Genomic DNA, 22,701 nt, shown 5'->3' with positions numbered 1-22,701 from the left:
AAATGCCAAGGAGCATGACTACTGGGTCATATAGTAAGAGTATGTGTAGTTTTGTAAGAAGCCACACACCGTCTTCCAAAGCAGCTGCACCATGTTGCGTTCCCCCCAGTAGTGATGAGCATTCCTTTGGTTCTGGGTTTTCCCAGCATCAGGTGTTGTCAGTGTTAGTATTTGGGCCATTGTAACAGGTGTGTGATGGTATCTCGTTGTGATTTGCATTTCCCGGAGACATTGGATGTGGGGCATCTTGTCACGTGCCTATTTGCCTATCTATGTGTCTTCTTGGGTGCGGTGCCTTTCAGGTCATTGGCCCATTTTTTATCAGGTGGTTTGTTTTCTTACTGTTGAGTTTGTATATTTTGGATAATAGTCCTTGATCAGATGTGTCTTTGGCCGATATTTCCTCCCAGTCTGTAGCTCATCTTTTTGTTTTCTTGACGGTGACTTTTCCAGAGCAAACATCTTTACTCTTGACGAAGTCCACACACTGAGCTCCATGAGCAGGGTGTGGCAATGACTTCTTCGCGACCACACTGATGGCATGGGTGTTGGATTTTGTCATATGCTTTTTCTGCATCTAGCAATGCTATTATGGCATTTTACTTTTTTGGTGTGTTGATGTAATAATTTACATTAATTGATTTTATACTGTTGAACCAGCCTTCCATACCGTGATAAATCCCACTTGGCCGTGGTATGTAATTCTTTTCGGACTTTTTTTTTTAAGATTTTTATTTATTTATTGAGAGAGAAGAACGATAGAGAGCATGAGAGGGAGGAGGGTCAGAGGGATAAGCCGACTCCCTGCTGAGCAGGGAGCCCGATGCGGGACTCGATCCCGGGACTCCAGGATCATGACCTGAGCCGAAGGCAGTCGCCTAACCAACTGAGCCACCCAGGCGCCCTTTTTTCGGACTTTTGTGGATTTAATTTGCTAATATATTGTTAAGGATTTTTCCATCTATGTTCATGAGAGATACTGGTCTGTAGGTTTCTGTTCTTGTAATGTCTTAGCTTTTGGTAATTAGAGTAATACTGTCTTCATAGAATGAGTTAGTAGCCCCTCTGCTTCTGTCCTCTGAAAAACTGTAGAAAACTGATATCATTTGTTCCTTAAATGTTTAGTAAAATTCACCAGTAAACTCCTCTGTATCAGGTGATTTCTGTTTTGGAAAGTTATAAATTTTTTTTTTTTTTAAGATTTTATTTATTTTTTTGGCAGAGACACAGCGAGAGAGGGAACACAAGCAGGGGGGAGTGGGAGAGGGAGAAGCAGGCTCCCCGCCGAGCACGGAGCCCGATGCGGGGCTTGATCCCAGGACCCTGGGATCATTACCTGAGCCGAAGGCAGACGGTTAACGACTGAGCCACCCAGGCGCTTGGAAAGTTATAAATTCTTAATTAAATCTCTTTACTAGCTAATAGGCTTTTTCAGATTGTTTATTCATCTTGTGTGAGTGTTGGTAGCTTGTGTCTTTCAAAGAATTGGTCCATTAATCCAGGTTATCAAACTTGGGGGCACAGAGTTGTGTATAGTGTTTTTTTATTAAGTTTTTAAATTTCCGTGAGGTCTGTAGTGATGGCCCTCTTTTGGGTATTAGTATTAGTATTAGTACCCTTTTCTTAGGTAGTAGCCTGGCTAGAGGCTCATCAATTTTATTCATTTTCTCATAGAACCAGTTTCTGGTTTTGTTGATTTTTCTCTATTGATTTCCTGTTTTCTGCTTTAATTTTTATTATTTCTTTTCTCCCATTTGGATTTAACTTGTTTCTCTTTTTCTAGTTTCATAAAATGGAAGCTTAGATTAGCTTGATTTTAGACCTTTTTTCTTTTCTAATCTGTGCACCTAGTGTTATAGACGTCCTCTAAGCACTACTTTTGCTGCATCTCACAAATTTTGATAAGGTGTGTTTTCATTTTCATTTTGGTTCAAAAATTTTTAATTTTTTCTCAAGATACCTTCTTTGACCCGTGTGTTCTTTGGAAGTGTGTTGTTTGATCTCCATGTATTGTGGGAACTTTCCAGCTCTCTTTCTCTTACTGATCTCTAGTTCAGTTCCACCGTGGTCTGAGAGCAGACACAATGTATGATTTCTGTTCTTTTAAATTTGTTCAGACGTGTTGTATGGCCCAGCCTGTGGTCTGTGTTGGTGAACGTTCCCTGTGAGCTTGAGAAGAATGTGTGTTCTGCTGCTATTGGACCAAGTGGTCTATAGATGTCCATTAGATCCAGCTGACTGAGCGTGTAGTTGAGGTCAACAATGTCCTTACTGATCTCCTGCCTGCCGGGTCTGTCCACGCCCAAGGGAGGGGTATTGAAGTCCCCAACTACCTTCACGGATTCATCTGTTTGTCCTTGCAGTTCTGTTTGCTTTTGCCTCATGTAGTTTGCTGCCCTGCCATTGGGCCCATGCACCGGAAGCACCGCTGTCTTAGAGAACTGACCCCTTTGTCTGGCCAAGCTCTTCTTTATCCCTGATGACTGTCCTGGCTTTGAAGTTGGCTCTGTCTAAAACAAGCTACTCCTGGTCTATTTTGATTTGTGATAGCATGGTACATTTGTCTCCATCCGTCTACTTTTAATTTATACGTGTCTTTATATTTAAAGTGGGTTCCTTGTGGACAACATACATTTGGGGCTTGTATTTTGATCTACCTGACTGTTCTATCTGGTGCGTTTAGACCACTGACATTCACGGTGGTACGGAGACAGCTGGATTCCTAGCCACTGTGTGTATTGTTTTCTATTCACTGCCCTGTTCCTTGTTCCCATTGATTTCTTCCACTCCTTTTCTGTCTTTTGTGGTTTTGATTGAACATTTTACATGATTCCACTTTTTCTCCTCTTACGGCATATCAGTTATACCTTTTTTTTTTTCTTTTTTTTAGTGGTCGCCCTACAGTTTGCAATATACACTCACCACTAATTTCAGTCCACTTTCAAAGACACTATACTGCGTGGTCCTAGGGGTGCTTTACAATAACAGAATGATCTAGTTCTGCCTCCCGTCCTCATGTTGTTGCTGTTGTCCATTTTACCTATCTAAAAACCTGGGGTGGGGGGACTATGTGTGCATAAAGTATGTACATAAGCGTGCAGATTGATAACGTTCTTGCTATAAACTGTTACTTGTTAGATCAATGAAGAAAAACAAAAGTTTTGGGGCACCTGGGTGGCTCAGCCGGTTGAGTGCCTGACTCTTGGTTTCGGCTCAGGCGATGATCTCAGGGTCATGAGATCGAGCCACGTAGTGGGCTCCACGCTCAGCAGGGAGTCTGCTTAAGATTCCTTCTGCCCCTCCCCTCTGTTGACACACACTCTCTCTCCCTCTCTCAATACATAAATACTTTTTCTTAAAAAAGGAAAAACAAAAGTTTTCATTTTACCTTTGCATCTTCTCTCCGATGCTCTCCCTCACTGTGCAGACCCGTTTCTGACCTCTATTATTTTTGTTCTCTCTAAAGAACTTCTTTTTCACATTTCTTGCAAAGCAGGTCTACGGGCAACAAGTTCCCTTGATTTTTGTCTGCCTGAGAGCTTTTGTCTCCCTTTGCTTTTGAAGGATAAGCTCGCAGGGTCCAGAGTTCGAGGGTGGTGAGTGTTTTCTCTCGACATTGAAGCGTCCCCCACATCTCTTGCTTACATGCTTTGTGAGGACGAATTGGGTGCGGTTCTTATTTTGTTCCTCTATGGGCAAGGTTTTGTCCTCGGACTCCTTTCGGGATTTTCTGCAGCTTTCCTGTGGAATGCCTGGGTGTGGTGTCCTGCCTGAGGTTCCCTGAGCTCACAGCAGACCCTGAACCACAGGCGCAGAAAGCGGGAACACCCGAGCGTGTTTGTCCTGGTCGTTTCAGACCGCTGGGCTGAGTGCTGCCGGAGCCCTGCCGCGTCTGGTTCTGTTGCTGCTCTGTCTTTGATGTTTTTTGCCTTTTGGTGTGCCTTGTCATTTTTTCTCCATAGCCAGACGTGAGGTACCGAGTAGAAGGGCCTGCTGTGAGCGCGCAGGGTGGGGTGGCCGGGCTCGAGGGCGGCCCACGGGCCGTGCGTGGGGCCCAGCCTCCAGCGTGTCGCGCCTCTGGCCCGAGCATCCTGGCGGGTCCCCGTCACTGCTTGCCAGCCCAGCAACAGTCAGCAGGACAGTTCTCCCTGGGGGCTCGGTGGGACGCCCGAGCCGCCCCTTCCCTGTCAGCGCCATGCGTACAAACGTGCCCACCCTGCGTGGCCTCCCTTTGTCTTCCACATCTACTTGCCCTTCACCTTCTCCCTCCGCCCTTTGTTCTTTGCCCTCTCGCCCCCACGGGTGGACTGCAGACCGCCTGCCTGTCCCCACGTGCCTGTCACTACAGTTCACGTGCTGGAAACCCCGGTTCCTCCAGAGCCGGACCTCAGGGTCCCCGCAGCCTGCAAGGCTCAGGCCGCGGCCATGACACTCACATCCCATCACAGATGGACATTTCTCCCAGGTGACGTAGGTGCTGCGGTGACAGGACAGGTCTTGTACCAACGCTGCACTGTTGTGGTGCGTGACACGGGGCTGGCCTCTTCGGTTGATGGCCCCTGACTGTCGGGGCACCATGGCCTTGACACCTCCCTCCAGGACGGGACTCTGCCCATCGCCTGACCACCTGAACGTCCTGTGGACGCCCGGCCGCATCCTGGCCGCAGTCAGCTCTCCTGAACGTGCCCCTGCGCCTCCCGGTCACGGTCTGGTGTTTGTCTGAGTGCTGAGCCGTTCACAGGAGCGTCGTGGTCTCGCAGGGATGGCAGCCCGTCGTGGAGCAGGGCTCTGTGCTGCACATCTTTGAATTCGAGGCCATTATTAACTCAGACCAACTGCGTGAGATGCGGTCTTATGTGATCAGCTCGTACACGTGTGTGGACGTTCACTTTCTTTTTGTCCAGGTGCTGTTGGAAGAAGCAAAGGACTTGCTCTCTGACTGGCTGGACTCCACCCTCGGCAGTGAGGTTACTGACAATTCTATCTTCTCCCAACTGCCCAAGTTCTGGGAAGAGGAATTCCACAGAGACATGGAGGCCCTGAACGTAAGTGCGGCCGATGAGCCCGTGCTTGCTGTCTGCGCCCCAATGCCCGAACGGCCTCACGCCACCCGGGCCATGTTCCTAATCGCTCGCTGAGTGTGGTTTCACATGCGAGCCGAGGGCACAGGGGGCTTCTCTGCCAGCATTTGGTTCTGCTGGTTTCTTGGGGCGTGCTCGTCTGAGGCCGACATTTCTGAAGGAAGAACCGGGACCTTCTCTGGCCGCCCACAGGTTCTCCCTCCAGACGTCTTAACCCGTGTTAGCGAGTACGTGCCAGAGATCGTGAACTTTGTCCAGAAGATCGTGGACAATGGCTACGGGTGAGCTGAGGGCCCTCCTCGGGTCAGTGCACCGTTCAGGGGAAGGTTTGCCAAGGAAGGCAACTCTCCGTCTCTGAGAGGGGATGCGGAGCAGGGAAGCCACTGGGCGTGTGGGCGCCTGGCGCTGCCGTCACCAAGCCCACAGACCAGGCGGCTGAAGCAGCAGAAGCGGATTTGCTCCCAGCTCCAGACGGCAGGTGTCTGAGGCCGCCAGCGTGCCCGCAGGACGGGTTCCTCTGAGGGCCTTGAGGGAAGGGTGTGTCCCAGCCCCGCTCCTTGGCACAGACCGTGGCCGTCTCGCAGACTTCTCACACATTCGTCACTCTGCACGTGGGCTGCTTGGGCTCCTTTTGTGTCCCGATGTCCTCTTCTGCAGATCGATGTGTAGGGGTCACACTGGGTCAGGGCTCACCCTGCTGACCTCGCTTTCCTTCTGGGAAGACCCTGTCTCCAAATACACTCCCATTCGCAGGTGCTGGTGGCTAGGACCGTACGTATGAATTTGGGGAGGATACGGTCGAGCCCGCGACTTCCCCATAGTGGCGTGCCTTTACACACTGACCTCCTAGCAGGCCTCTTTCCTCCGTGCCGCCGGGTCCTCAGCTTCAGGGCTGCTTTGTAAGAGAACTCCCCGGGCTTTCCTTGATACTGGTCGCCATCCGGCAGGGATTTAGCCGTACAGATGCCATCTCTCTGTTCAAGGCAGGAAGGAAGAGCAAGAGGGTGCTGCCAGCTGTGCCCAGCCTGTCCCCGAAGCCCCCAGCAGACTTGCTGGTGCAGCCCGGGGCCTGGGCCCAGCCCTGCCAGGTGGGCCTGGGGCTGTGGCCAGGATGGGGGTGCTGTAGGGAACCCCTGCCTGCAGCCCACCAGGGTGCCCACAGCTCAGACCGTGAGCACGTGGCCTGGCCTGGGGAGCGTGGACTTGCCGGGTGTCTGGAGGCGCGGCCTCACTGTGTGAGCAGAGAGCACTTGTCCCCGAGTCATCTCCCAGGGCAGGTGTGGTTCCCTCGGGGCCCTTCGCCCGGCTGTGATTCCGCACACTGCCCCGGCCCTGGCCTCCGGTCCTAGCACCACCTGCCTGCGGGAAACACGGTCCAAGTGTCTGCAGTGAGCACGGTCAGAAATCACCAAGAAATGGAGGCATAAACGGGAGCGTGGTGTCTACAGCACACGGCGCCTGTCGGCGGCGCCCCCGCTGTAGGAGATTGCTTCCCGCCTCGTGGGGCAGACGTGGCGTCTGCTGGACCAAGTGAGGAGTGGCCAACTCCTGGTGTGGGCCCGGAGCAGCACAGGTTCTCCGGAAGTGACAGGCGCCTCCTCTCTCTGCCCCACTTAACACGACCACTCAGGACGGCACGAGATCGTGTGCCAAACTGCGTGCCGTGGGCAAGGCCAAGGTGGGAGAAGACAGATCATTCCGGGCTGGAGTAACCTGGAGTGCTTCTGGGAGGCAGAGAGCCTTGGCTGGGCAGGTGGGTAGAATGTAGCCAGAGGGAGGGCCTGGCGGGAGCACGCCGTCGCTGAGGCGGGGACCGGGCGGGAGCTGCAGGGCCATAGGACACGAGGCAGAGGGTGTGCAGGGGGACCCGCTGCCCGGCGAGTGAGGAGTTGGCTTCTGCGGCGTGAAGTGTCCTTGGCAGGCCCGCTCGGCCTGCACAGCAGCCGTGGCTGTGAGTCGCTGCACCACAGAAGCGGTAAATGGCCGAGCCGGCCCCGGACGCAGAAGGCAGAGCAGATGGAAGCAGCACGCGGGCCGTGTAACACTCGGCTCTTCGGGTCATCCTCCTGCGAGGTGCTTTGGCTGTCTTCGAATCGATCCGCTTTCCCACAACCTCGTTCTTATTTTCCAGCTACGCCTCAAATGGGTCCGTCTACTTTGATACGGTGAAGTTTGCTTCCAGCGACAGACACTCCTACGGGAAGCTGGTGCCTGAGGCTGTTGGGGACCAGAAAGCCCTGCAGGAAGGGGAAGGTAAACTGAGCTTGGTGATGGGGTGGGGGGCTTCTTCCCCCTCCCTAGCCCCGGCCATGCTCCCCTGGGCGCCTGGGAGCCTTGCCTTGTTCCCTCGGGATTTTAGGAGCTTTCCACGAGAAGCAAAAAAGCGAGTGTATCCAAGAGCATCTTGAAAGCACAGCAGACTCGGGCCCGGGTCCACAGGGCTGGCGTTTGTTGTGCCGAGAGCACCTGAGGGTCAGGGTGGGACACGCTGTGCGCCGTGTGTCGGACACCCAGCGCTGGTGTGTTAGCAATATGCAGGTGGTGACCTGCTGAACGAGGGCACAAAAGCCACCCACACAGGGTCGGCAGCAGCCCCCTCAGCAGCGGAGCTCCCGCGTTGGGCAACCGGAAACCCCCGGGGCCGTTTCAGGTGAAGGCACCGTTTCAATAGCCCCACACGGAGGAAGTGCACTCCCAAGGTGTGTTACTTACAAGTTCCAGAACGCGCGTCACGAGTTGGGGAGAGCAGGCGCCCGGTCCTTATACGGCGGTGGGGACAGCGGTTGCTGCCTGCCATGGGCTCAACTCTGTGTGGTTATTTTGAAAGGTGCCCTGGGACAAGCCAGGCAGGAATTGTGTGACCGTCCCGGTTCTGGGTGTGAGCGGGGGGGGTCACACCGTCAGGTCCTGTGTAAACGTCCAGGTTCTGGGTATGAGGGGGGGGCGGGGGGCATCACACCATCAGGTCCTGTGGGAACATCCCAGTTCTGGGTATGAGCCGGGGGGGGCGGCACGTTACACCGTCAGGTCCTGTGTGGACGTCCCGGTTCTGGGTGTGAGCGGGGGGGTCACACCATCAGGTCCTGTGTGGATGTCCCGGTTCTGGGTGTGAGCGGGGGGCATCACACCATCAGGTCCTGTGTGGACGTCCCGGTTCTGGGTGTGAGCGGGGGGGTCACACCGTCAGGTCCTGTGTGGACGTCCCGGTTCTGGGTGTGAGCGGGGGGCATCACACCATCAGGTCCTGTGTGGATGTCCCGGTTCTGGGTGTGAGCGGGGGGGGTCACACCGTCAGGTCCTGTGTGGACATCCCGGTTCTGGGTGTGAGCGGGGGGGTCACACCATCAGGTCCTGTGTGGATGTCCCGGTTCTGGGTGTGAGCAGAGGGGGCATCACACTGTCAGGTCCTGTGTGAACGTCCCGGTTTGGGGTATGAGAGGGGGTGGGGGGGCAGCACACCATCAGGTCCTGTGTGAACGTCCCGGTTCTGGGTGTGAGCAGGGGGGGTCACACCGTCAGGTCCTGTGTGGACGTCCCAGTTCTGGGTGTGAGCGGGGGGGGTCACACCGTCAGGTCCTGTGTGGATGTCTCGGTTCTGGGTGTGAGTGGGGGGATGGGCGTCACACTGTCAGGTCCTGTGTGAATGTCCCGGTTCTGGGTGTGAGCGGGGTGGGCATCACACCGTCAGATCCTGTGTGAACGTCCCGGTTCTGGGTGTGAGCGGGGTGGGCATCACACCATCAGGTCCTGTGTGGACGTCTCGGTTCTGGGTGTGAGCGGGGTGGGCATCACACCGTCAGGTCCTGTGTGGACGTCCCGGTTCTGGGTGTGAGCGGGGGGGTCACACCGTCAGGTCCTGTGTGGACGTCCCGGTTCTGGGTGTGAGCGGGGTGGTCACACCGTCAGGTCCTGTGTGGATGTCCCGGTTCTGGGTGTGAGCGGGGGGGGGTCACACCGTCAGGTCCTGTGTGGACGTCCCGATTCTGGGTGTGAGCGGGGTGGGCGTCACACCGTCAGGTCCTGTGTGAATGTCCCGGTTCTGGGTGTGAGTGGGGTAGGCGTCACACCGTCAGGTCCTGTGTGGACGTCCCGGTTCTGGGTGTGAGCGGGGGGGTCACACCGTCAGGTCCTGTGTGGACGTCCCGGTTCTGGGTGTGAGCGGGGGGGTCACACCATCAGGTCCTGTGTGAACGTCCCGATTCTGGGTGTGAGCGGGGGGGTCACACCGTCAGGTCCTGTGTGGACGTCCCGATTCTGGGTGTGAGCGGGGTGGGCATCACACCGTCAGGTCCTGTGTGGACGTCCCGATTCTGGGTGTGAGCGGGGTGGGCATCACACCGTCAGGTCCTGTGTGAACGTCCCGGTTCTGGGTGTGAGCGGGGGGGTCACACCGTCAGGTCCTGTGTGAACGTCCCGGTTCTGGGTGTGAGTGGGGGGGTCACACCGTCAGGTCCTGTGTGAACGTCCCGGTTCTGGGTGTGAGCGGGGTGGGCATCACACCGTCAGGTCCTGTGTGCACGTCCCGGTTCTGGGTGTGAGCGGGGGGGTCACACCGTCAGGTCCTGTGTGAACGTCCCGGTTCTGGGTGTGAGCGGGGTGGGCATCACACCGTCAGGTCCTGTGTGGACGTCCCGGTTCTGGGTGTGAGCGGGGTGGGCATCACACCGTCAGGTCCTGTGTGGACGTCCCGGTTCTGGGTGTGAGCGGGGTGGGCATCACACCGTCAGGTCCTGTGTGAACGTCCCGGTTCTGGGTGTGAGTGGGGGGGGTCACACCGTCAGGTCCTGTGTGAACGTCCCGGTTCTGGGTGTGAGCAGGGGGGGTCACACCGTCAGGTCCTGTGTGAACGTCCCGGTTCTGGGTGTGAGCAGGGGGGTCACACCATCAGGTCCTGTGTGAACGTCCCGGTTCTGGGTGTGAGTGGGGGGGGGGTCACACCGTCAGGTCCTGTGTGGACGTCCCGGTTCTGGGTGTGAGCAGGGGGGGTCACACCGTCAGGTCCTGTGTGCACGTCCCGGTTCTGGGTGTGAGCAGAGGGGGCATCACACCGTCAGGTCCTGTGTGAACGTCCCGGTTCTGGGTGTGAGCGGGGTGGGCATCACACCGTCAGGTCCTGTGTGAACGTCCCGGTTCTGGGTGTGAGCGGGGGGGTCACACCGTCAGGTCCTGTGTGGACGTCCCGGTTCTGGGTGTGAGCGGGGGGGTCACACCGTCAGGTCCTGTGTGAACGTCCCGGTTCTGGGTGTGAGCGGGGGGGTCACACCGTCAGGTCCTGTGTGAACGTCCCGGTTCTGGGTGTGAGCGGGGGGGTCACACCGTCAGGTCCTGTGTGAACGTCCCGGTTCTGGGTGTGAGCAGGGGGGTCACACCGTCAGGTCCTGTGTGAACGTCCCGGTTCTGGGTGTGAGCGGGGTGGGCATCACACCGTCAGGTCCTGTGTGAACGTCCTGGTTCTGGGTGTGAGCGGGGGGGTCACACCGTCAGGTCCTGTGTGAACGTCCCGGTTCTGGGTGTGAGCGGGGTGGGCATCACACCGTCAGGTCCTGTGTGGACGTCCCGGTTCTGGGTGTGAGCGGGGTGGGCATCACACCGTCAGGTCCTGTGTGGACGTCCCGGTTCTGGGTGTGAGCGGGGTGGGCATCACACCGTCAGGTCCTGTGTGAACGTCCCGGTTCTGGGTGTGAGTGGGGGGGGTCACACCGTCAGGTCCTGTGTGAACGTCCCGGTTCTGGGTGTGAGCAGGGGGGGTCACACCGTCAGGTCCTGTGTGAACGTCCCGGTTCTGGGTGTGAGCAGGGGGGGTCACACCGTCAGGTCCTGTGTGAACGTCCCGGTTCTGGGTGTGAGTGGGGGGGGGTCACACCGTCAGGTCCTGTGTGGACGTCCCGGTTCTGGGTGTGAGCAGGGGGGGTCACACCGTCAGGTCCTGTGTGAACGTCCCGGTTCTGGGTGTGAGCAGAGGGGGCATCACACCGTCAGGTCCTGTGTGAACGTCCCGGTTCTGGGTGTGAGCGGGGTGGGCATCACACCGTCAGGTCCTGTGTGGACGTCCCGGTTCTGGGTGTGAGCAGAGGGGGCATCACACCGTCAGGTCCTGTGTGCACGTCCCGGTTCTGGGTGTGAGCAGAGGGGGCATCACACCGTCAGGTCCTGTGTGAACGTCCCGGTTCTGGGTGTGAGCGGGGTGGGCATCACACCGTCAGGTCCTGTGTGAACGTCCCGGTTCTGGGTGTGAGCGGGGGGGTCACACCGTCAGGTCCTGTGTGAACGTCCCGGTTCTGGGTGTGAGTGGGGGGGTCACACCGTCAGGTCCTGTGTGCACGTCCCGGTTCTGGGTGTGAGCAGAGGGGGCATCACACCGTCAGGTCCTGTGTGAACGTCCCGGTTCTGGGTGTGAGCGGGGTGGGCATCACACCGTCAGGTCCTGTGTGAACGTCCCGGTTCTGGGTGTGAGTGGGGGGGGTCACACCGTCAGGTCCTGTGTGGACGTCCCGGTTCTGGGTGTGAGCGGGGGGGTCACACCGTCAGGTCCTGTGTGAACGTCCCGGTTCTGGGTGTGAGCAGGGGGGGTCACACCGTCAGGTCCTGTGTGAACGTCCCGGTTCTGGGTGTGAGTGGGGGGGGGTCACACCGTCAGGTCCTGTGTGGACGTCCCGGTTCTGGGTGTGAGCAGGGGGGGTCACACCGTCAGGTCCTGTGTGAACGTCCCGGTTCTGGGTGTGAGCAGAGGGGGCATCACACCGTCAGGTCCTGTGTGAACGTCCCGGTTCTGGGTGTGAGCGGGGTGGGCATCACACCGTCAGGTCCTGTGTGGACGTCCCGGTTCTGGGTGTGAGCAGAGGGGGCATCACACCGTCAGGTCCTGTGTGGACGTCCCGGTTCTGGGTGTGAGCAGAGGGGGCATCACACCGTCAGGTCCTGTGTGAACGTCCCGGTTCTGGGTGTGAGCGGGGTGGGCATCACACCGTCAGGTCCTGTGTGAACGTCCCGGTTCTGGGTGTGAGCGGGGGGGTCACACCGTCAGGTCCTGTGTGCACGTCCCGGTTCTGGGTGTGAGTGGGGGGGTCACACCGTCAGGTCCTGTGTGCACGTCCCGGTTCTGGGTGTGAGCAGAGGGGGCATCACACCGTCAGGTCCTGTGTGAACGTCCCGGTTCTGGGTGTGAGCGGGGTGGGTATCACACCGTCAGGTCCTGTGTGAACGTCCCGATTCTGGGTGTGAGCGGGGGGGTCACACCGTCAGGTCCTGTGTGCACGTCCCGGTTCTGGGTGTGAGTGGGGGGGTCACACCGTCAGGTCCTGTGTGGACGTCCCGGTTCTGGGTGTGAGCGGGGGGGTCACACCGTCAGGTCCTGGGCAGCACCTCATAGCTGTTCTCGTCCCAGCGAGTGACGTGTGGGCAGCAGCCCCGTGCCCGCAGTGGTCTGGGTACAGCTGACCCTAGAGCAACACAGTTGAACTGCGTGCAGATCGTTCTCGATGAGTGTAGCTCAGCACTGCACACGGATTCCTCTGGTTTTCCGTGACCTCTTCTCTAGCTCACGTTCTGTGTCACGTGCACAGTGTGTCCGCGTGCTGTTCCTGCCATTGGTGGGGCTCAGGCGGGGGGGGGCTCTTCGTGGTTTCGGTTGTGGGGGTTCAGCCCCTCCAGGCCCTGCTGTTCTTCAAGAAGGGTCCCCCATATTAAACGTAGACACGAGGCATTCCCGGGACCAGGCCAAATCAGATTTGTCTTTCATGGTGTTCTCTCCACCCTTAAACCCTCAGGGACTCTGGGACAGACCACAGAAGCCGCAGTCCCGTGGCGCAGGGATGGCTCTCCCACGGCTGGGGCACGTGCTGTCTACCCTCCAGTGTTTCTGGAAGGCAGTTTGGCCATAAAAACCAACCCTTCTTGAAGAACAGCAGGGCCTGGAGGGGCTTTTTGATCACTTTTTGATCAAGGACTTCCACCTCTGGGGCTCTGTTGTGAAGAGACATCGGAACCTCACACAAGATGACATGGAAACGTGGAGACACGATAGGCTAAGGTGGTTCGGTAGCATTGGTACCAGACCCTGGGCCATCGAAGGCTAAAGGCGTTTGTCAGAGTAAAGGAGGCGTCTCCTCAAGGGCAGTCGGGGGCTTGTGTGCCGGCAGCCCACGTCTGTGAGGGGAGGAACTGCGCACGGCCCACATGCAGTGGCTCGGGCAGGCTGAGGGTCACAAGACCTGCAAGGATTGGGGTACACGGGGAGCAGGGCTTTGTGTAGCAGACTGGGACTCTCAACAGCACGAATTCAGGCAGGGCCCCTCCCTCGTGCTCACACAGGACCCACACCGGCCACGGAGGACGTCTCTGTGGTTCCCCAGCGGTCGCTTGTCACGCAGCCCGTGTCGTCTGCCCATGACACACTGAGCCGGCAACCAGCACTAAAGGGACACGGGCGGCGGACGGACCCATTGACCGTCACAGTCCTGAGTGACACCACGGCACAGTCTGCCGCTTAGGGCAGCCTGTAGTTTGAATTAGTAGTTAAAGAACAAAGATGGAAGGTGGGTGGGGTGAGCTGCCCAAAAGCTCCTGAAGGAGCAGTGGAGAGAGCAGGAGATAAAGATCGAAGAGAGAATGGAATGGAAATAAGTCAGCCGCTGGTTCTTCACAAAGATGAATGAAATGGAAAAACGTGTGCAAGACTGATGAATGAACACTGACGACTCGCAGATACGTCCGGACAAAACTGCACGTGACGAGACACGGTGCGGGGAGAGTGGGCCGCGCAGCGCAGGGAACTCGGACGTGGCCGCGGGTGGCGAGGCCGCGGGGAGCCCGCCTCCAGTCGGCGGGAAGGAGAGCTCCAGAGATGGGAGCGCATGTGCGGCTGTACGGTAAACCTTGGCATCTGGCCGCAGCTGGGTTCTTGTTCTTGTTGTTTTTTGTTTAATTTTAAGTAATCTCTGCATCCAACGTGGGGCTCGAACTCATGACCCCAAGATGGAGAGAGTCTCACTCTTCCAACTAAGCCAGCTGGGTCCTCCCCGGAGTTCTTAAATATCGCTTGTTCTTGGGCCTTTTTTCTTCCAGACTGACTTTAGAATCGCATTGCGTTCCAGGGACGAGAGTAGTAGAATCCAACAGCAAGTACGAAGGGACGAAGAGGGACGTGCTGTCCTTTGGGGACAGTCCCGCTTCCAGCACGATGTGACCCCCAGCACGAGCTCCTCACTGCAGGGTCACTGGCATGCGGGGACTCTAGTAGAGACGGCTCCTGACGTGTGTGGGGTCACGGGGGTCGCCTCTGGGGAGGGAGACGAGAAGTGACACCAGGGGAGCAGAAGGGATTGTGTGACTCACTCGTCTTAAAGACTAGAGCAAAGAGCGAGTACTACTGAAGTGACGGTTGCCGAAGAGTGGGAGACGGGCCGTGTGTGGAAGAGGGTCCTCTTTGCTCTGTCACAGAATTTCTCAAAACAAAATTTTAAGAATCAGAACATATTCATGAGTAATAATGGAAATTAAAAGCTTAAATATACATTATCTGCCACACGTAGGGGGGCTAAAAGAATGTCATGACACCACATCAAACCGTCTGCGTCGTTGGTGTGAGCGGTGACCTATCGCTGAGAGGTCCCCACGGGCGAGGCTGGAGTTTGTCCTGCTGCTTGGGTCTGTCTGGTTAGTACACCAGAGGGCCAACAGCAAGCATCCCTTCGTTTATGATCGTGGCATGTCTTTCCTGGTTCTTCCTCGTATTTTCCGCGTGTTCTGCTTGGAGCGCCCGTGTTGTAGCCCTCGGGTCTGTGGTACAAGGATGCTCGGCGCGCTCTCCCTCTGGCTGCTGTCAGGGCGACTTCACGGTGGCCTGACTCCGCACTTGAAAGGTGGTGCTCACTGAGGTCGGGCCGCGTTGGCGACCCTGGGCACCAGGCCGGGTCTGTCGTTACCGTTCCGGAGTTGTCCGCGAGGGGGCGACAGCACCCAGGGAAAGGCAGCATTGAGGCCACGCACTGGGGGCCCCGCTGAAGGCCCTGGCGCTGCCCCCACTCACCGGGTCACCGCCTGAAGGGGACTGGCCGCCTGAAGTGTTCATTTTCATGGCCGCTAATGCGCTCCCCTGGTCCTGCGTGTGGTCCAGAGAGTCTCCCACGGTCATCAGTGATTGTGCACACCTTTCCCGTCGCTCCCGCCGTGTCTGCCTTCCGGGGGGCCTCGTCCGGGAACCGAACTTGACCTGATTTGCCACCTCTGGGGCCAAGGGGCCACATCCAGCAGGATCCGCTGGTCCTCAGACACTGGGAGCCGTGCAGGCCGTCGGCACGAAGCCCCACCTGCGAGAGCTGCCACCAAATACCGTGGCCTCACCCCTCAGACCCAAGCGCCATCGCTTACCCGAGACCCGGGTCGCAGCCATGGGGGGCAGGCGGGGAGAGGGGCATCTGGGGAGCCGGCAGGTGTGGTTCAGGCCCCCCAGGAATCGGAGCTTATATACGGTTTCATACGTGGACGCGCTGGGGCAGCGCTAACATCTGGGCGTAGTGGAGCCCCTGCTGACGGAGGAGATGAGTGGGAATCCGAAGCGTTGGCCGGTAGCCCCCAGAGGCGGCCTTGCAGTGACATGGTTCTGTCCGCCAGGCAGCACCGGGTGACCCGCTTCCTCGTGTCCGCAGGTGACCTGAGCATCTCGGCAGACCGCCTGAGCGAGAAGCGGTCCCCCAACGACTTCGCCCTGTGGAAAGCCTCCAAGCCGGGCGAGCCGTCCTGGCCGTGCCCATGGGGAAAGGTGTGCTCCCGGGAAGGCGCGGGCTGCGGTGGTGGGCGCACCGAGATGCCCCAGACCCTCGTGGGCCTGTGGGCACGTGACTTCCCTTCCAGGACTTGCCCGTGTGCATCTGGGGTGCGGGTGGGTGGACTGCGAGGCCCCGTGTCCTCCCAGCCTTAGACTCTGAGTGGTGCTCGCTGCTGGAGGCCAGTCCACCCTCTGACGGTCCCTGTGACAACAGTCCCGATGGCCCACAGCCGGGGGAGGGGGTGTTCGCACCTGCCTCTGGTCCGGGCTGGGCAGTTCTGGGGGTAACGTGAGCCTCAGCCCGCCTCGGCCTGCAGCGCTTGCTGGGACCCTGACAGCAGGGGCTGGCCTGCGATTTTCATGTTGGAATATAACGTCTGTTCCAATAAGGCTCGGAGGTTTTGAGGGTCACGAACACGGGACACTTGAACGCCTGGACCGAGGGTAGGCTGGTTGGTCACGGGGTCCCGTTTGGATCTTTAGGGGCGTCCGGGATGGCACATCGAATGCTCTGCCATGGCAGGCACTCTCCTGGGAGCCTCGATGGACATTCACGGGGGGGGCTTTGACCTCCGGTTCCCCCACCATGACAACGAGCTGGCCCAGTCGGAGGTAGGCGGAGGCTGGGGTCGCTGTGTCCGCTGGGAGGGGGCTTAAGTCCCCCCCGCGGTGGTAGAAGCAGCCAGGGGTGCTGCCAGCGAGGCACTGAGCCCGGCCTGATGCCCACATCAGGGTCTCGCTGGTGGGATTTGAACCCTCGTTGTTCGGTTTGATTTCCCACACGAACAGCCTGAGTGTTGGCGACAGACAGGCCTGGATTGGAACCGGCCGTTGCCTCTCGGCTCACTCACTGGTCCAGGGCCATCCCTCTGAGCCCCAGGGGACCCCGCTCGGAGAGCCGCCCCCTCTTCTGCGTCGCTGCGTGAACAAAGGGCCCGCAGAGCACCCGGCCAGCAGAGGTGCCTCGTGGCGCCCCGACCTCGCCCTCTCCGCCCCTTCCCGAGCAGGCCTACTTCGAGAACGACTGCTGGGTCCACTACTTCCTGCACACGGGCCACCTGACCATCGCCGGCTGCAAGATGTCCAAGTCACTCAAGAACTTCATCACCATTAAAGACGCCTTGAAGAAGCACTCCGGTAAGCCCGACCCCCCAGGACCCAAGCGCCCCTTCTTGTGGCGGCGCGGTGGCGGTGGCCGCTCAGGGGGCTGAGGGGACCGACCGCGGTGCTGTCCCCCATCCCAGCGCGGCAGCTGCGGCTGGCCTTCCTCATGCACTCCTGGAAGGACACGCTGGATTACTCGAGCAACACCATGGAGTCGGCGCTGCAGTACGAGAAGTTCATGAGCGTAAGCCCCCCCGCTCTGCCGCGCCGGGGTCGTTCCCGCTCCCGTGTCTGCTGACGGGGGGCAGTCGGCCCCGCGCCCCTTTCCTGAAACCCTTGCTGACCTGCTAGAGTCAGGTGCCCACGTTCCTCTGGTGTCCGTAGGGCACGTTTCCCGCACACCTGTCTGCTGTGCCGGCGTCCCAGGCTAAGCCTGGAACCCGTTCCCGTCTTGAAGGAGAACCTTCCGCTCCCTGCGGCTGCGGTGCCGTGTCAGCGCCGTGGTTTTCCAGATTATACGGGAAGGAGACGCGCTTCACCATGAGAGCTCTCTCCCGGATACTGCTCGGGTGCAAAAGTCTTCTAAACGCAATTAATCCAAATTTTCTGACCTTAGGAGTTTTTCCTAAATGTGAAAGACATCCTTCGAGCTCCCGTTGATATAACCGGCCGGTTTGAAAAGTGGGAAGATGAAGAATCGGAACTGAACAAGAGGTAGGAGACTTAGGGGTCTGCGCGCACGCCGTGCTCCGTGCTGCCCCGTGGCAGACCCGCCAGCGGGCGGGAGGCTGTGCGCCCGGCCTCCGTTTGTGCAGACCCACCGGCGAGCGCGCCGCGTCTGCGTGGACCGCCTCCCGGCCTCTGGAGCGCTCGGGCGCGCGGGCGCGGCGTTACCGGCTGATGCTCCCGTTCCTCTGGCGTAGCTTTTACGACAAGAAGGCGGCGGTTCACGAGGCCCTGTGTGACAACGTCGACACGCGCACGGCCTTGGAGGAAATGAGGGCTCTGGTGAGCCAGTGCAACCTGTACGTGGCAGCCCGCAAGGCCGCCAGGAGGAGGCCCAACCGGGCTCTGCTGGAGAGCGTCGCCCTGTACCTCACCCACATGCTGAAGGTGGGCAGCCCTCGGACTGCAGGCGCCTGTGGCGCTCGCCGTGCCGCGTGCACGCAGGCCGTGGGCCTCGGCCGTGACCGCGGAGGCCTCGGGCGGCTCGGGGCCTGGCATCCGGTCACCGCGGGCCCCTTCTCAGGACCTCTGGACGCACTCATCCTGCACGTCTGTCTCTCTCTGTAGATCTTCGGGGCCATCGAGGAGGAAAGCTCCCTGGGATTCCCAGTGAGAGGACCTGGAACCAGCCTCGATGTGAGTAGAGCACCGCTGGGCACAGAGAAGTCCCTCCCTGGGGGTCGCCCCACCCCTGGGAAATGGTGCCTGTGTCGAGGAGCACCCTCCTGCCTTCCACGCCTGCTCCCTTCCCTTCCTCGTTCCCCTCCTGGGCCAACCCTGTGGACATTTAGAGGCCCACGTTAGGTCCCACCGGCCCTGGACCTTCCAGACCGAGCCCCGGGGCTCACCTGGACCTCCCAGTCAGCTGTTCCTCCCGCGTGTGCAAGCTCAGCCTTGCTCCCTGACCCATTGCTGGGGTGCTTGTGCTGCCATGTGCTGCCCGTGAGCTCAGGCTCAGGACAGCAGGCTCGATGGGACCAACTTTGCTTGAGCTGTAGCCACATGGTAATGGATTCCTATGCGCTCACGTTCTTGCACGTGTGCGTTCAGATGGCACGCCGGGCAGTGTGTCTGGTGGGGAGACAGTTCCCCGGCAGTGGCCAGTGTCGCCCCAGGACTGTCGGTTTCCACTGCACGATGACCCTCCCTCGTGGCACATGCTCGTAGGCTCATCTCAGACACTCCTCAGGCTTGATCTTTAATGATTTGATGAGAATGCGTGTGTGGGTATTTAGATCTAACTTATTTAAAGGAGAACAGGAAGCAAGGACTAAGTAAAAAGGCCAGCCCTTTTTAGAATTCTGTTTCTGGATGGTAGCTAGTGTGAGGAGCCTTCTTCTGCAGGGGGAGCCTACAGCTGTCTCCCCAGGAACTGGCTTCCGAAAAGAAACCAGGTTGTGTCAGGAAGAAGGCCTGCCCGAGCTCCGGGCCCACATCCCCGGGGCTCCACTCGCCCTAAAGCTGTTGGTGTAAAGGCTTTAACCTCCCTCGGTGCTTCTCAGAAAGGAAACCCACGCGGCTGCTCTTGTCTTGTACGTGTGGTGTCACACATTGAGTTTCTCAGAAAAAGAGAAAGAGAGAAAACACTTCCGGCACTAAAGACAGTCTGCTCTCGAGCTTAAAAACAGTGCTTTTAATGCGCTGGTTGTGTGGGGGCTTTGCGCGTGACCTCAGTGGGCCCTTTGAAGGCCGCGTGTGGGAATAAGCAGCCGTGAGGTGACAGGGCAGGCAGGCCTGCCAGGCCAAAGGGCGGGACCCCTTTGTGGGCTTCACAGCTTTTGAAGTCTCTGTGTCAGCTTCCAAATCTGAATTGTTTTCGGAGCGGGGCAGACAGTCTTGATGAGGCCGGTACTGAGTGGTGTGCAGTGCACGCGAGTGGGGTCCACAGGGCCGCCGGGGCACCGCTCCTCCACACAGACCCTGCTGGCTGAGGCTCCCGTCCCCTGCGCCCAGGCTCGCCACGGCGGTCTCCGTGCCTGGTGGAGATAAAGAGCAAAAACCCTGATGCCGGTCCCCCTGCACAAGCACGGCGCCCCAGCCGGGTGCAGGACTGGGACGTGGGAGGCCAGGTCAGGCCGGGGGCTCGGCAGCCTAGCCAGCTTCTGTGGGTAGCGATTAGTACTTCAGTGCTGAGCCACCGAAAGACTTAATTAAGAGGCAGGCAGAGATTTTGCTTAAAAGCCTACTGGAAAAAGAGGAAAGATGTAAAAGGAAAGATTTTATAAAATCGTTGTTTCTCCAGTTTGGATTCTGCTGCCTTTGGTTTTCCTTTGTATCAGGCTTTCCGTGCCGGGACCGCCCCGGGGTTACTGCCGGTAGTTAACCGTGGCGTAGACGCGAGTGTGTGTGCGTGTGTGGATGGTGACAGTTCTCGGGGACTCTGGTTCCTCTTGCACGAGCGTGTGTGTGGCCACAGGGCGCACGCAGGCACAGCCCGGCTCCATGGTGCCGGCCTCCACTCCCAGCCCAGGAGGGACGGCGTCAGCCTCCCAGGACATGGCCTGCCCGACAGACACCCACGTTGAACCATTTATCTGTAAAGACGGGGTTTTTTGAATAGTGTGTCTGACCGGAGGCAAAGCCGCTCCTGTGAGCAGTTGAGCAGAGTGGCCTGCAGAACTTGTCGGGCTGGGCCGGGAGGGGAGCCGTCCTCCTGTCTGTGGTCCGCGTCGTCCATGCGGGGGCCTGCATACCAGTGTGGACCAAGTGCGTCCCAGCTCTGGGACGGCGGCACCCCCTGCCCCTTCGGCCTTCCGCGCGCACCGAGCCCTGTCCATAAATACAGGCCGAGCTTGACTCTGCGCGAACCTGTTCTTCCCGCAGCTGGAGTCCACGGTCCTGCCCTACCTGCAGGTGTTGTCTGAGTTCAGAGAAGGCGTGCGAAAGATTGCCCGGGAGCAAAAAGGTGAGGCTCTTCCTTGCTGGGGTGTCTCTGTGTGGGGCCACCCTGGGCGCCGTCGGGTGTTAGCAGCGCCCGGCCTGGGGCACGACATCTGCAGGGCCGCCCCCCCACGTCGTGACGGCCACCACGTCTCTCGACACCGGTGTCCCCCGCAGGGCAGGACAGCCGGGTGGGGGCCGAGGACGCGTGTCAGAGGTGGGGTTTCTTCGCCTGCATTATTTGAGTGGAAAGGCAGAACGAGGCCCCTCTGAGTCCCCTGCCCTCCCGTCTGCGCGGGACTCATTTCTACTTTTGGTGCACCTGCGGGCCGGGGGCTCGCCAGTGCCTGTCCTTGCTTCTGGAAGTGAGCATGGGGAGCCGGGGGAGCCCCGGCGCCGCCCCAACTGTCGTTCTGCTCGGGCGTGGCGGGGGCCAGCTGCCTTGCACTCGAGGGGCCTCCCCCGGGGCCGCCTCACGGCATGCGGCCAGCTGCCCGTCGCCGACATTCCCGAGGTCGGTCACTGTTGTGTGTCCTTGGAGACTTGGAGAGTGCTGCGTCATTGCAGACCTGTTTGTATCGGCCGTGAGCCGGAGCGCGCGTCTCACTCTGCGCTGTCGGGGCGGCTGACGGGCGTGCTGAACCCAGGCTGTCCGGGTCCGCTCTGCCGCGCTCCACCCACGTGCGCGCTGCCCCGTTCGGGGCTCAGCATTTCACAGAGAGTTGGAGCCCTGCCGGGGAGGGTCATGCAGGAGTCGCTCACCGCAAATGCCACCTGTCTCCTGCTGTGCCGTGCTCCCTCCCCAGGGCCCTCTGACAGGTAGTTACACCTGGAGCTCCCCTGGCCGCCATCCCTGCAGAGCAGGTCCAGGCGGGGTGTCCCGAGGGTGGAGCAGGCAGAGGGCCCGATGGGGTGCTCAGGGAGCCGCTGGAGGGAGCCGCACCTTGGAGACGAAAGAGCAGGCCTGGGCCTGTTCCGGGGAGGGCAGAGCAAGAGGGCAGGAGACCCCGAGGCCACGGGCCCCCTGGGAGGAGCCTGGATCTGACAGGGCTGTTGTGGGGAGCAGGGGGCTTTAGGCCGGGGCGTTTAGACCCGTTGACTAAACACCCTCTCTCTAGCACCTGGCACCCTCACTGTTTTAATCGCCGGAGAGAGCCTAATGGACTCTGCCGGAGCCGCGCTGCCTCGTCCGGCCACGTTGACAGCCCTGGCATCTCGGGCTCGGGGGCGGCCGGGGCACCTCTTCCCGGCTGTCCCCCTGCGGCCCAGCGTCCTTCCTGGCAGGTGCTGGTGACCGAGGGCCATTGGAGGCCATGCTTAGTGTGCAGACCGGGCCAGGGGCTTGCGCAGGCCGAGAGTATCTCCCGTCGACTAGCTTGGGGAGGAGTTTGGTTTTACTTCTCCTTGGCTTGCTTTCTCTTTTTGCTGTGTTTTGTTTGTTGCTCAGGCAAATGGACAAAGAGCCCAATTGCTGAGTCAGGATGGTGGTAGTTGAGTCCACGCTGTGTGTGCCTTGTCCACCTGCAGCGCTCTCCTGCCCGGAGCCCAGGTGGGGTGAGGTCATCCTGCCTGAGCCCGTGGCCCAGGACCCACGGACCTGGGGCCCTGCAGATAGGGCGCCTCCTGGGAGTCAGAGACCTGGGGCCTGTGCACTTCGGGCTCCAGAGACAAGGAAAGCCTTCTGGGCTGAAGACAGCTCCCCACCTGCCAGCTGCAACAGCGGGTGCTGAGTCCTTGGGCACCTGGCTGTCCTGTGACCCCGGGCTGGCCACGGAGACAGAAAGACAGAGTAGGAAGCTAGGGTAGGCCCTGGCGTCACGGCTTCAGCCAAGTTTGCCAGGTGCCTGGCACTTGCCTAACAGGTGAGAAAGACACCGTTTCCCCAATGCCCACAGCCGTGTTGGCCAGAACTCGGCCCTGCCCAGGGAGGACATGCGCTGGGGGCGTCTGACTAGGAGAGGCTTGGGAATTTGGGAAGAAGTTAGAAGAGGAGGGAGGCCACAGGTGTGGTCAGAATACCCCTCTCCCCTCATGTGTTTCATTTTTAGGAAAACCCACGTAACGTATAAAATGTATCATCTGATCGTGAGCAAGCATACAGCTCAGAGACACTAAGCACATTCACACCGTTGTGCAGCCGACCCC

The 22,701-nt window shown here is 59.1% G+C and overlaps 1 protein-coding gene across 3 annotated transcripts in view; it reads left to right on the top strand.

The window, feature by feature from the left end:
- The window catches only part of CARS1 (cysteinyl-tRNA synthetase 1), a 49,021-nt gene that overhangs the window by 18,440 nt on the left and 7,880 nt on the right, over positions 1 to 22,701 (top strand). For all 3 annotated transcript variants that reach the window (XM_036067783.2, XM_036067785.2, XM_036067784.2), the window contains 11 exons: positions 4,905 to 5,045; positions 5,274 to 5,362; positions 7,213 to 7,334; positions 15,728 to 15,840; positions 16,330 to 16,458; positions 16,854 to 16,983; positions 17,091 to 17,194; positions 17,567 to 17,664; positions 17,874 to 18,063; positions 18,244 to 18,312; positions 20,500 to 20,581. In XM_036067783.2, coding sequence (XP_035923676.1) covers positions 4,905 to 5,045; positions 5,274 to 5,362; positions 7,213 to 7,334; positions 15,728 to 15,840; positions 16,330 to 16,458; positions 16,854 to 16,983; positions 17,091 to 17,194; positions 17,567 to 17,664; positions 17,874 to 18,063; positions 18,244 to 18,312; positions 20,500 to 20,581 — 1,267 coding nt within the window. The remainder of the gene's footprint in view (positions 1 to 4,904; positions 5,046 to 5,273; positions 5,363 to 7,212; positions 7,335 to 15,727; positions 15,841 to 16,329; positions 16,459 to 16,853; positions 16,984 to 17,090; positions 17,195 to 17,566; positions 17,665 to 17,873; positions 18,064 to 18,243; positions 18,313 to 20,499; positions 20,582 to 22,701) is intronic.

This window comes from Halichoerus grypus, chromosome 11, assembly GCF_964656455.1.
Source record: "Halichoerus grypus chromosome 11, mHalGry1.hap1.1, whole genome shotgun sequence".
Lineage (NCBI taxonomy): Eukaryota > Metazoa > Chordata > Mammalia > Carnivora > Phocidae > Halichoerus > Halichoerus grypus.
Note: the sequence above shows the minus strand (reverse complement) of the source record. Positions and strands in the feature narration are given on the sequence as shown.